Source organism: Battus philenor, unplaced genomic scaffold (genome assembly GCF_028537555.1).
Source record: "Battus philenor isolate CCGP_79_NKW_IND1 unplaced genomic scaffold, ilBatPhil1.0.hap1 SCAF_14, whole genome shotgun sequence".
NCBI classification, from domain to species: domain Eukaryota; kingdom Metazoa; phylum Arthropoda; class Insecta; order Lepidoptera; family Papilionidae; genus Battus; species Battus philenor.
Genome location: NW_027181676.1, coordinates 8,477,349 through 8,491,794, shown reverse-complemented (window position 1 = coordinate 8,491,794; position 14,446 = coordinate 8,477,349). Strand labels below are relative to the sequence as shown.

Here is a 14,446-nt window from a genome sequence, read left to right as displayed (position 1 = left end):
TTATGTTAAATCATTCGTAAGTTTCCACTTCAAACTCTATCAGTGATGAAGTGGCAACCGTTGCCTTGGGGTCAAAATTGTAAATTGTCTCTGTGCATATGTCTATAATCAACCCCACTTCTGACACCACATTTTTCTTGCTTTTATAGAACAAATACATGCTCGAGTCAAGAAAAGAGCCTACTTCCACATATATGTGCAAAACATTACCGAGTGTTTCAAAAGTAAATCGGTCTTCGTGTGGCCAATGATATATCGGTGCATGGGCGACGTATTGCAAGTTCAGGCGGAAGCGGTAACGAGTTCGCGGTCGCAGCTCGGCAGCTATCCATTCGCCTCGATCACTCTGTACGCACGTCTTCCAAGAGTTTTTAGATAATGACTCAGCATATTCCACTTTGTACCTGTAAATTGTGTTTATATTATTTATTTCATAACAGATAACACCTTAACATAATATGGTATAACATCAGTTGTACTATTATATTATGTACGAGTAATACTTGTATTACTGTTGTAACTTTGTATTTAAAATGCTGTAAGATTTCGACAAATAAGAAGTATCTTAAATAGTTAGAAATAATATAAAATATCTGAAGCTAATAAAAAAGAAATATGTTGCTGGGCGATTGGTTATAGGTTAAAGCTTTAAAGGTATGAAAATATAGATCAATCGTTGTCTATTAATGTGTAGTATACCCTAACAAAAAATCAAAGATTTCAGAAATTATGAAATACGTCATTATAATATAACAAGAAAAATAGTTTTCAAAATTCGAATTACTATTGTTTACTATCTATCCCTGTGTACTTTGTATTGACAGACGTATCTGCCTGTCACATTCAAAAAGAAAAATACTGTTAAATATTTCAGAATCATCAATATCACTACAACATAGGTTTATTGGACGTTGGCGTAGAAGCTCTAACTTTTTTTTTTGCTGATAAATGTGCTATACATTCGCCCCTTTAAAGCTTTTACTTACTCATAGGTTAATCACGCTGTATAAACAAAATATATTTATTTATATTATATATTTGGTTACATATATATTCGGTTATTTCCAATTTGTACCTACAGTTTTAGTAATTGTGGGAGTATTATTTAATACAATAGAAGTGAATAAACTAACTGGTGTAGCTGGTATGCGGTGGGCGGATGCCACGCCACGCGCAAGGCATAGGCGGTAGCATTTAACAAGCGAAGCGGCGCGGGTGTGGGATAAGTGAGCAACCGTAGCGGGGGCGAGTCTGCCACTGCAGTACTGTGGGCCGACCGCGCTCGCACCCACACCGTGTACTGCGTCCCGGGACTCAAACGCGTCATGTTAGCAGTTCTTCCTTCTGATACTTCGAACGTATTGTGTTCTGTGGAATTTGTTTGATTGTTCATTATATATAACGTAAATCTGAATAGATTACACATAACTGTCGGTGTGGCGATAAAATAAATTTATATTATTTTCCATTTACGATCATCTATTATAATCTATTCTAAAGGTTTTGAATACCACGGTCCACACGCAAGATTGACAGACGACCTTGTTAGGGCCGTCGGAAGACGCTGGGTACAGCTTCCAATCAGTTCTTTGTTATTCCAGTTATGTCTGTATAAAGTTCCAGTTATCTATGTATAAATAACACGAATTGAGCCGCAGCCGGGAATACGTCTCGCGACCATTAGGGTAAAATTTAAATAAAATGCAGCTTTACAGTCAAAAATATTTAAAAAGTAAAGAGGATGATTTATTTATTTTGAGTTTCTCCATAGATGCGGTATGACAAATATTTATATTCCAATGCTAAACCTTAAAGAAGTACAAAGTATTGGAATACTTAAATTAGTACTAAAGCCTTATAAGATCCGACTGTAGGAACAGTTACCTTTTTTCAGAGAGAGAGAGAGTGATTGGAAACATTTTAAATATTTGTTAGATTATGTATACTATAAGACAATTTTTACCTTTTAGGGGCAATGTGGTAGAATCGTCAGTACGCCAATGTAGTTCATACCATAACCCAGGGTCCGGTGTCCACTCCACGCGAGCCAACACCGGACTCAGCGCTATCGCTATAACATCTTTTGGAGCAGTTGGTGCTAAAATTAAAATTAATTGTAAGAGTATGTACATAAATATTTATTATAGCTAACAATTAATTTAAATGTTTACATGCCACTAATATTTGATTTATTATTCAGTAAAAAAAAATGTATTATGTTTAGACATATCTAATAAGAGAAGTCCGTTAAAATAATTCTTAATTAATTAAAAAACTTATGATAAAATCAATTAAGACGTACCTTCAGCAGCTGTTTGTAAAACTAACGGAGAACCAACAATAGGCGCTACCTCGTGAAGTTTCGCGTAGTAATTGGTCGCTTCTAACATCACAGTATAATTTGTAAACGGACTTAATTCTTCTATAACTAGCTCAGAGTTGGTAGTCGATTTATACGGGCAGGATTCCTTGTCACAGACAGTTGTATCTTTTGAAGTATGCAAGCGATAGTACACAGTATATTCAATAGCAGTCATTTCATATTCAACGTTTTGACAATAACTAGGTTTATTAACTTTAGGCATCTCTAATTTTATACTGTTGGCCGTGCTTGAAAGAAATTTCGGATGTAGATTCTGTGCTTTAGGAAATAAGCATTGTCTTGGGGGATAAGGCTGGTTAGCTGGGTCTAGAGTCAATATTTTATAACCATATGAAGCATTTACTTGTTTTATTTCTCTTTTTTTAAGTTTGTTCGTGTAGTATATAGATTTTTCAGTGGAGTTAAACCAGTAAACGTATTTACTATCCACTGTGATAGCCATTGGAGTAAAACCGTATTTTCTTTTCGCTGCATCCACGACCACTCGACATTTGCATCCATTTATATCTGCTGATACTATACGATTAACCCATGGATCAACCCAATATAATTCAATGTCATCTTTAGTCATATCAAGAACAAATGTTTTTGCTGCTTGAGGATTTTCTGGACAGTTACAGTTCCTGCGTAAATCGGAATCTTCTTCGGAGGTTGGGAAAAATGTGCGTATTTCTGAACCATTCATTTTAGACGTCATAAGCACACCTAAACCCGGATGGTTGCTTTCCTCATACCAGTATAAAGACCTAGAGACAAAAAATATTTAGTGATACTACATTAAAATTGGTTCTTTATGTTACATGGATCTTGATCATGATCATCATTTCAGGCATAGGACGTCCAATGCCTCCCAAAAGTTTTCCAAAAGTACCGGACTGCATCCAGCGTCTTTAGACGAACTTAACCATGGGCCATGGATTCAACTCCAGATCCTTAAGACTCTAGAGGCGATTTTTCTGCGCGCTAATAAAAATAAAAATCCGCTGGTCTATGTAAGTTAAATGTATAAGTATACATAGGTAATTATTCTTTTAGAAAGATATCATTTTCGTTAATTTCTAAATCAATAAATAATAGTATATCTTACCCATGAAGCGGAGCTATTTGTAAACTAAATATGGGTTGTTTACGAGAAAAAATCCTTGCGATTTCCGGTCGCGTATTAGGTATTCCTAAATTTGCACGGTACGTGACGTAGGACTCAGTAGCCATAACTTCATGTTGACTCCAATACACTGATCGACCGACCCAGTCCACACAAATGCTTGTTGCTGAAGCGTTTATAGATGTTAACTGAAAATAATATTTGTTATACAACCATCTATTCCATCTTAATCTTAAGGACATTGGGATATTATACAAGTTAAATGTATACCCATATTTTAGGAAAAAAATTATACAAATAAAAAAATTCAATGCCTGCACGTTTGGTATTGCGGTAACCAGCTCGTTGAGACAAGACAAGATATAAAACCAAACATATATATTATTGCGACTAAGAAATCTATAGTTTATTATGACTCTGCCTTGCAAAGTGTATTATATTAAGGTATAAGTAGAAAAAAGTCTCTACTTTCTCAAAGGCATTTTATTACCCACTAGTTCGAAATATTATGTTATAGTATTTTTTTAACAAATTGATAGAAACCTTGTAGTGGCCACTGCCGTTAATCCTCGATGAAAATATTTCTTCCAAATTGTTGACCCAGTAAACAATATTTTCTTCTACGGATACCACAAAGTCGACAGGCTTCCCTGTACTTTTTGGTATTATTTCACTTTCTCCGGAATCCAAGTCGAAGATTTTTATAGACTCTTGAGACGAAAGCATTACTTTTGGGATGGGGTTTACTTCATCAGATGATGAAGATACAATATCAGAGTATTTTCCAAAACCAGCGTCGGTGAAAGCTCTAACCTTTATAATAAAAAATAAATATTGTTGTACTTTGATCATTATAAATTTATGATTAATGCAAGAATAATCAATAATGAAATGTTTATTGCATTGTAAAATTAGATGCGCTCGATTGAAAAGAATTAAGATTTTAGAAAACTAGCTACAAGAAATAAAAGTTTTAAAAGTAAAATTGTAAATCTTACTCGAAAGTAATAAGTAGAATTGGGCGTTAAGTCCTTTAACATAAGTTGTGTTTGTAGCGGTGATAATTTTGCAGCAGGACATGTGGACACTTTTGACGTTGAACCGATGCTAGATGACGCAGGCGTTACCCAACACTGCGCCTCGTATCCTTGAATAACGCCGTTTGCTCTAGCTGGGGGTTTCCACCGGAATACTGCAGCCAATGGACCACCGCTGTAAAATCATTCACGTATAACTTTCTCATATAAGACAAATCAACTTCTCCGATTTGGAGACTGCAGAGTTCTTTAGTTGCTTACGCAGGCGCTCCATGGATTGACTAGATGTAGGAGCCCTCTAGAGAAGATCTCGGTTTGGTCAGTCACTCAATACGTGTTTAGCATTTCATTTCAAAGATACCCGAGAGAGCCGAACCTCGACTTGGTACTGCCCTATTTAATAATGTATTTATACATTAACTACAGCCAGGTTAGGAATGTTAATTTCATCTAGAAGAACCTAGCAAGAACTCGATAGTTATTATTTTGACGCCAATTTTGTAATTTTTCTTATTGCAAATCGTACAATCACGTGAAAATCAGCGTAATACCGATTCCAGGCTTTATCAAACTTAGATATATATTAATCAAACTTGCATTAACATGAACTTTATATATTGCTGTTTTTGGGCTCTCGCCTTACCTGTGCGCAGGCTGAATATAGAGTGCGGGTGCCTTGGGTGGCGCAGGCGCAGCCTGGGGGGAGCGTGTGTGACTTCTCGCCGCCGCGCCACCGCCCCAGTGTGTGTGTGCACGTACCGTTACCTCCATTTCGCTGTACGGCGTCGGTGAACGTTCTCGAACTTCTACCCACGCCACGTCTACCGTCCTCTTTTAAAAACAAAAACTTAATTTACAATTTATATAAACAAAAATTAGTGTAAAACTTGAAGATTAGTTTCGACTTATCCTGTTATTATTTTCTATTAAAGCAAGAGGAAAATTCTTTGCGGAAAGGAAAGGTGTAGAAGAGACATGAAGAACAAAATAAATTTTGATTGGTAGCAGATGTAATCGATGTAGTGTTATCAATTTGATAGTTTGTTTTTACAAAAATAAACTTTCATAAGGCATTTGTAAGATTCACATCTCATTTCTTATTCTGTTAATGTTTATTCAATAACATTGAATTTCCTACAACATATTGTAGTAAATTTTTACTTTGGTTAGAAGACACACTTTTTGGTTACATATCCAATTTGTGATTTAGGTTCTATTAACATATTTTGATGCAAACAGATATGTTGTAAACAATTTTGGAAAGACGACAAAATACTATTTAAATTTAAACAAAATACCGATCATCTGGTTTTATCACTTTTTTGTTCAATTTTAATAAAACAAAACGAGAATCTTGTTTATTGTATTTTATTGTTACCTCTATTTTGAACTGTCCTTCGAACTGTAAACTGACGTCGTAGAAGACACGTCCGTTTTTAACATTTACTCTCTTCGCCGGCGCCCAAGACACATTGAAACGTTCCCACGTGCCGACAACTGATATTGATGAAGCGTTGATCGTCTCCGGGATTGCTATCAGAGATTCTGTGTGGAAAATAAATGGTATTTTTATATCTGTTACGTACAAAGTGAACAACTTAACGATGGTTATTAGAAAATTCATAAAAAAACTTTATTTAAAAAGTGAATAATTTTCAATATGTTTATTAGAGGATTACTCGGTATGGCCTGGCCTTCATATAAAGGTATTAATGCACTACTTTTATTTATATAAGTATGGACATATTTAGGTATACTTTTAATACAATACAACAAGTGCAGAGTAGTTGTACAACGAGCAGTGGTAATCCAGCTGTAGAGGACTATGATTTGCGATTGTAGGTCGCGGGTTCGGTTCCTGGTATTCAATCTTATATAATTCACACATTGTGCATTAATTATTTAGGATTGCCATTGCTCACAAATAAGTTTTCAGAAGACGAGCAGCAGTGTACTCTGCGTACCATAATATCACACAGCTATCGCTAACCCGCCTGCCAAACGTGGCGATTATCATAGATATCTTTGGGGAAGGATATGCCTTGCAGTGTGCGCCTATGGGCTGAAACGACGAAAACAGTAACTTAACAAAAGCATGTAACTAAAAATGAAACTAAATATAGTGTAAAGTTCAAAACACTAAAACTGCCATATAACCAATTTCGATCCTTTTTCATGTTTAATAAACATGAAAAAGGATCGAAATTGGTCATTAGGCATCGGAAAGATTATTGTGGAGAGAAAAATGGAAAACACTACAGTAAAATCAGCTTTTTTTAAATTTTAACGTCGATTAAAATTAAAAAAAAAAACGATATAAGTAAAGCACTGGAAATATACTGGAGAGAGCTATATTTTGCAAGTAAATCATAATTTCAGCCGTAGGACATGCGCTATCCATAGATTTCCAATAGGAAGAGTTGGAAGTTATGAAAGTTTATCTCATACCACTTTCAGCATGCAGTGATGGATCTCTCACGGCAATAACATGAACCCTTGGCACCAACTCCGCTGTGTACCTCCCGGCTAAGTCGGAGACAACAGCACGTGAAGCATCCTGAACCCAAACTAGTCTACCGCTGAAGTAGCAGAGAGGACCCAGCGTGGCGGTGCCAGCTAAACGCGTCACTAAAGACCCTGACACCTGCGAAATTCAAACACGCTATTTAAAACCTAACGTAAACGTCTTATTGAGGTACCCACTAAATGCTTTGTTGTCATATTAGAAATTCGTGGGATCTATCATGCAACATTCGCCATGAAATAAAGAGAGGCTATACAGGTTGATTGGTTTTAAAAGCCAATCAGTTAATGGGCTGAATGTTTAGCTTTTTTGCTGCCAATTAATGTGTGGTTCACTTTATCTAAAAATCAACGATTTCTGAAATATAACGTAATGATAACATATTAAGAAAAAGCATTTTCGAAATTATTGTTAATTATCTGTCTCTTTACACTTTGTGCTGTCCGAAATAATAGGCCAGCCGCATTCTAAGATAAAAATAAAATAACGTATCATCTTTCAGAGTGATCAATTCATATATGGTGATTGGAAATAGGTGTAAAATCTTGTAAAGATTTTGTTGATAAACGAGCTATGCATTCACTCCTATAAAGCTTTTACTCCAATAATTAATCACCCTATATAATAACAAAAAACGACATAAGGCAAACGAACAAATCACACTTTTTTTGTTTCGAAGAAATTTGAGTTTGCAATAACACACCTTTTTATATTTTAAATTTTGTCTATTTCATCTGATTTATTGTTATGTCCTGTATAGATATAATGTACAATAATAACACAATGAAACAATAAAATAATAATGAGTAAATAAATATATAACGAATAAAGCAGATACCTCACTAATGTCAGATGATATTTTATCCGCCGTAGGTGCTCGATGCAATTCGGAACCATCATAGCTTCTAACTAACCAGTAAAGCCATTTCTTTTCCAAATCCGTAGTCAGCCCCATAACTGCCAACAGATTAAATATTTTAACATAACTTTTTACAGTATACCACGATTTTAATTTATTTTATTTGTGGCTTGATAAAAAAGAGTTTTTTTACACAAATTAATAAAAAAATACTATTTTTAAAACAGTACTATTTTATAAAATATGTTATTAAATATCAATAGAAGTAATAAAGGCGGTGTTCGCAAGATAGAATTTTTAACATAAATTTACGAAAAAAATATAACAAACATTTTTTTCTTGCCACGATGACACAAACACACACACAGTTACACGTTTAAAACAATCACAAAACCCTAAATTAAAGACTAAAAACAATATTAAAATTTGAAAAATAATATGCTATTTCCAGAAAAGTTACCTTGTTTCCCACTGAAAAGTTGTGCTGGGTAGTAAATAATTTTGTTTTCGCCATTGAGTCTCGCCGCTTCGACAGCGTGACCCGTGTTCCAGTAAATATATGCAGATAATGAATCGATAGTCAATTCTTTTGCAACGGTAACAATAGGCACTGGTTCTCGGTTGCTACCATCAAAATTTCCACGAGTTATCTAAAATCAAAGATTGTTTTTAATCACATAAAATCACCTTCAATAATGTTTTTACCTAAGATTAATCACATTAATTTGTGATTAGAAAAATACAAGAACAAGAAAAATCTGTGGTGAAGGCCTATATCTTTGAAATCCTACGGCTGAAATGATCATAACGATAATGATTAAATTTGTCATCCAAATAATTTTTTTTCAAATTGAGGATTTCGCATTGGATTTTTTTATCATTGGTGAATGTTGTTTGTGCGTTAACATTCGCAGCTTTACTAGGTTTTATGACTACCTTAATTCTGCACTTGCCTTGGCTTCTATCTCGGTTGAAGCAATTACTTGTTCTAGAATATTAATTGTACATTTAAAAGGATACCAAAGTTTTGTTGTTTTATAATTTTATAAAAATCTTGCCGTTTCTTAGAATGTAAATACTTACCAACTGTTGTTTAGGGTTTGACCAATAAATCTTCTTGCCAACCCAATCTACGGCCAAGCTGCCTACGTTATCCATATTGGTCATTAAGCCTTTTTCATGTGACGTAGTATTGTACCACATCACAGTCGAAGCATTCGTAACTAAGTACAATTTGTCGCGGTACCATGAAATATCGGTAATGTAAAAATTTTTCAAATGGGCTCTGTTGGATTAAAATACAAATTTGTAATGTCAAAATATTGAGTTATAAATGTATCCATGATACTTAATTTTTGTGACATTAAATCAATAAAAAAAATTGTAGCGTGTTAACTTCACCTGTGAATCAAAGTTTGCAAGTTGTCACCAGTTAAATCAGTTTGCAGTAGTCCGTCAGGACCAGACCACAATAACGTACTATGTAAAGTTGTAGGCGATGACGCTAAAGTTTTACCCACAAATTCTGAAGACCAGGGACCTAAAATTATATACGTAGATATTAATAAATTGTATTATGATATCAAATACAATATAATATTAAATTTGATTAAAAATTTTGATATACTTAATATTAGAATATAATAAAATACCTGAGCCGGACTCCGTTCCTGCTGCAACCTTTATTGTATATTCAGTGTCTTGCTTTAAATTCTCTACCACGTACGTCCATTCGCTAATGTTGTTTCTATAATAATAATAATAATAATTAAGCTAATCTGTACATAATTTTTTCTTTAAAAATGTGTACCTACATTTTTAAAGTTTCTTTTAATAATTACAATAAATTTACATTTTAAACTCAGTACCTCCATAAAATTTTAGTAAGTTCGTATGTAAGAAATCTGTACAGGGTTCGATACAATTTAAAAATTACTCGAGTTTTATATTTATTTTTATACTAATTCTGCGGAATTTATTCACCTCCTCGTACAATGGCACAAAAGTGATGAGTCATACCAGTCAACATTCATTTTTAGAATTCGATTGGCACTAGCGCGCACCCTGCACAGCATCAAGGCAGTCTTTTTGCGTAAAATTATAATGAAGTACTTGTGTTTGCTTAGGCGAACATGCCTGAAACACAGCAGTGCCGGGCTAGACCTATTAAGATCTTATAATCATTATTATATTGGATATGTAGACCATTGACAGCCTGGGTGTAAAAGGCCCATGGTCTGCACGTGTAAATGACTTAAAAGAAGGCTTTAAACATAATAACCTTGAGAGCCTCGTAACGTACTATTAGTACGTTACGTTACGTATTAGTAGTTGTTTCTCTACTTTGTAAAATTCTGGGATTAGAAATCTGGAAACTGAGGTTTAATCAAAAATGATTGTGCTAATGTATTCAACTTCTGATAACTTTTTCAGTACTCGACTTGAAACATAAGCCTACCCTTTAACTACCACAGCGAGGAGCAGTTTTGTACTATTATTTGGTTTGTACAGTTTACTATCAAAGTTATTAGCGAACTATCTTTATCTAAGAGTAATATAAATATTATGAACTACCCTTCGTTAAGTAAAGTAATCTCTTTCATTTAATGTTAAAGATGACCGAATTAAAACGATTAAGATATAATGATTAGTAATTATAAAAAGAAGTCTTACATATTGATCGTATTTCCATTGTCCATATGTGTCAATTGCAGATGAAACGTCCACTGCTGCCATGCCCCGCTACCCTGGTGTCCGAGAAGATGCGGTGGTGACCACGACACCTTCGCACGGTTAATTCCCATTACACTCTGTACTCCCAACGGAGGATTTACTGGCACTGGTATCGGTTGACAACTCCTTAACGCGACCAAAACTTGACTAGTCGCTACTAGCTTAGTGTTATAAGCTAACGGATACTCGTTGTGAAAATAACTGTCACTTTTAGCGTGGTATTCCTCAATTAACATTTCTCTACCATTTGTCCAATAGAAAAGACCACTTGCATATGCGATTGATCGCACAGATGAAAACATTGGCGTTTGTGTGTTCGGCCTGAAATCTGTTACCTCCCGTCTAGAAAATAATAATGAACATAAATTTCAAGTGATATGTGATGTTTTGCATTAAAAATTACGAGGACTTATATATATCCAAAGTTACAGTAATCTTTACTTAAAAAGGTCTTTTAATAATCAGACTAAATTAACCACGCCGAGGTTGGACTCCCTCGGGTTCCGTCTCATGAAAATACACAAGTCGAATTCCTTTCTTACAATCACGCCTAGGCGCTTATACGGAACTGCAGTCTGCCGCGAGCTAGAAGCTTGGCGGGTTCCCTATTTAGTAAAATAAATAATATAACGGCCAGGGCCAAGAATGAAAAAAAGAAGTAAGCAAAACGTAAAGGCGTTCAGCCTAAACATCTCTGTGTGTTCTATGTCTCAATCCTGATCAAGCTGTAAATGCTAACGAGTCAATTAAAAGAATTGGTCCACGATCACAAAACATTCGATATATAGGAAGTGTTTTTTGGGTCACACCGTAAATCCCCATCCATTTCTCATAATTATTTCAAAGACACAGTATGATTGATTTACAATTGATTTACAAGTCAAAAATACTTTTATAGGATTTCAGTTAACAGTGAAGTTTAATTCACAAAAACATTTAATTTAATTACAACACATTTATGATAGTTAATTATGTAAATATAAAGACGAACCCATCAAGTGACACAGCTAAGACTGTGTTCCTTCTCAAGTGCGCTATAAGTAATCTGAAATCTGCGTGGTCCACTGTAAAGGCTCCCAGATGCGCATCTTTTACAATACATTCGGGCCGTGCGTCGTGGCGGACCCCGTTAGAAATATTGGCCAAATCCAATCTGTACAAGCCACCTCGCTCGACTCCACGTAAAGCCCAGAATAAATACCTGTGTGTAGGAAAAATATAATTTTATATTAAAATTTATTTATTTAGTCTTTTTACGCATATATTTGGCATTTATCGAAATTTTGAATTAAATACTCCGTAATGCAATCTAAGAATATTTGTCGTTTTAGCTCATAGAGGCTCACTGCAAGGCATCCTTCAAACCTATTTATGGGGGATATACATTCATCGTCACGCTTGGCTGATGGATTGGCAATCGCAGCGTAGATAGTATGCATAGGATGCTGCTGCATATTCTCTGGAGCTTGTTTGTGAGCAGTGTCAATTCTATACTCGTATAATTAATACACGAAGTGTGAATTATATATAAGACTTTATCCGGGGAATCGAAATCGCGACCTATGATCGCAAGTTTCAGCCCTGGGAAACCGATATACCGCTGGGATATCAATCACTGTTCTATGGTTGATTGATTTATGAATTGATTTTGTACTTTTGCAATAATAATTGTGATATTAAGTTGCGGTCAGCTCGGAGTAGAATTTTTGCGAGTTAAGTTTGTCGCCTGATGACAATAAGTTAGTATTACTTACTATCAGATATGAAGTATTTCAATATGACGAATCCAGCGGTGGTGTTAAACAGGAGTTTTTATTACATAATTCTGTTATAATACAGTGCGGTGTCGGTTGTACGCAAGCGGTGTTGTTTACCATCAGATAAACAACTCTATTTTCACTAATATTAAAAAAAACCTATCTTTGGTAGACAGTAGTTAGTAATATTAAATATTAGAGCGAAGCATGATCTTACCCGTTATAAGCATCCACTTCAAAATGTATCGGCCGCGTATTAAACCCAGATAAAGCAACTATTTGATTTTTTCCGTCAAAATCGCAACGAATTATTTCCCAACTAGAATATAACGACGTGTTGGATACGCTCGGTCCTTCTTTCGCGTAATAAACCTCACCGAGCACATATAAATGTTTGTTCAACCAATCTACTGATAGATCCAACGGTTTGTACAAGGTATTTTCAGGCGTGAGAATAGTTTGTATAGAACTTTTCTTTGACAATGAATTGCGGTATACGTAACCAGATGAAATAGATACAAATAATGAATCTGTCGACATATCCAAACCAACTCCTGAAATATTCAAAAACATTTTAGAACTTATACACAAAAATAACAGACATTTTAAACTCTTTATTCGTAAATGCCACATTCATTTATCATACCTGTAATAGTTTCTTTGGTGCTATACAACTCTATTGGATCTGAAAGTATGTCGTAGGCTAAAGCAGCTAAAATGTTATGCTCTCCACCCAATATCAAGATGGGTTGTTGACTGGGTACGGCTGCAAAGGTAAATTATTTCGCATTACTTTTATTTTCTCGTCATCGCATAACAAATATCACTTAGCAAAGCAATAAATAAAGATTTCCGTCTTTAACACAGAAGCTCGAAAGCTTTATATTAGCGTTTATTGAGGGAAAATATAGAAAAAAGTATTGGCTATTTAAGTTTGCGTGTTAAGGAATTTTCTGTCGTAACAGTAAACAGTTCATTTCATCATTTTAAATCATCCTTGATAACCGGACAAATTACTTTATTCAATTCTCCACGGTAATTCTATGGAACACAAATAACCAATATATATATATAGAAAAAGTTTAAGCGAATATTAATAATATAGATTAGCAGTAACTAGTAATATTAATGACTTCTATTAGTAATTTTTGTTTGTTCGTATTTTTCCCAAGTTGACTGGTCATTATATTAAATTGGTTGTTGCCCTTTTTAAAATAAATGATTTAAAAAGGGAAACAACCCTAAACTGGAGGAGTAGCTAGTAGGAGCTTACATTTTGGTAACGGCGGTGTCGATATTCTGACATAAGCCCTTGGTCCTTCACCAACAGAATTGCGCATTGCTACCGAAACTTCATATTCCCTAGCTGGTGCCAGATTTTGGAACATATAGAATAAGGTATTGTTCGATGCCGGCATATCCTGTAATATAAAAATGTTGAAAAACTTTAAGAACATAATTTACATTTTGTAACTAAATATTTTAGTTTTAATAGAGCTATGAATGAATACTTTAATATCGAATAGAACATACAAATGAAAAAAAAATACTGAATTTGAATATTGAGATTTCCTCCAATTTCATTATTTTTGAGAACAAAATAGGCTCTTTATTCTATCATTCATCATTTCAGTTGCGAGCCGTCCCCTGCTAGATGTTGGTCACACATACAGATTTCTAACAGAACCGGTTGAAAGCGGCCTACATCCAGCATTTTCCCACGACCTAACACGGTCGTCTCTCCGGGTGGACGTCCATGGACCAGTAAACGCCGCACTGGTCCATGGTCTCCCCTCCAGAAGTTTAAGTGGTCATCTGTTCCGCATGTTGTGTAGCCTTTCCAATGCCACGTCAATTTGCCAATGCCAATCGGCTGAGCCATGTCCGCTATTTTTGTGTACGGACCTCCTAATATTGGAGTCGATCTCGAAGAGAAAATCCAAGTATACATTTCGCTGTGGCTTAAGCTACTTTGAGCATGCAATGAGGTCCGAAGAGACACGATGGTCGTAGACCTACGTCTTTAGTCACTTCAACTAAGAAGATAT

The 14,446-nt window shown here is 35.0% G+C and overlaps 1 protein-coding gene across 1 annotated transcript in view; it reads right to left on the bottom strand.

Annotated features, from left to right (window-relative positions):
• sev (sevenless) overlaps positions 1-14,446 on the bottom strand; it is a 50,810-nt gene that overhangs the window by 10,338 nt on the left and 26,026 nt on the right. Inside the window, exons 7-26 of the mRNA XM_068761216.1 lie at positions 13,672-13,819; positions 13,045-13,164; positions 12,616-12,952; positions 11,633-11,842; positions 10,582-10,983; positions 9,561-9,655; positions 9,310-9,448; positions 8,992-9,193; positions 8,369-8,558; positions 7,888-8,006; positions 6,974-7,169; positions 5,904-6,070; positions 5,169-5,356; positions 4,487-4,700; positions 4,032-4,301; positions 3,471-3,676; positions 2,303-3,129; positions 1,964-2,098; positions 1,134-1,368; positions 211-404 (exon numbers count right to left, since the gene is read on the bottom strand). Of these exons, the coding sequence (XP_068617317.1) occupies positions 211-404; positions 1,134-1,368; positions 1,964-2,098; positions 2,303-3,129; positions 3,471-3,676; positions 4,032-4,301; positions 4,487-4,700; positions 5,169-5,356; positions 5,904-6,070; positions 6,974-7,169; positions 7,888-8,006; positions 8,369-8,558; positions 8,992-9,193; positions 9,310-9,448; positions 9,561-9,655; positions 10,582-10,983; positions 11,633-11,842; positions 12,616-12,952; positions 13,045-13,164; positions 13,672-13,819 (4,594 nt within the window). The remainder of the gene's footprint in view (positions 1-210; positions 405-1,133; positions 1,369-1,963; positions 2,099-2,302; positions 3,130-3,470; positions 3,677-4,031; positions 4,302-4,486; positions 4,701-5,168; positions 5,357-5,903; positions 6,071-6,973; positions 7,170-7,887; positions 8,007-8,368; positions 8,559-8,991; positions 9,194-9,309; positions 9,449-9,560; positions 9,656-10,581; positions 10,984-11,632; positions 11,843-12,615; positions 12,953-13,044; positions 13,165-13,671; positions 13,820-14,446) is intronic.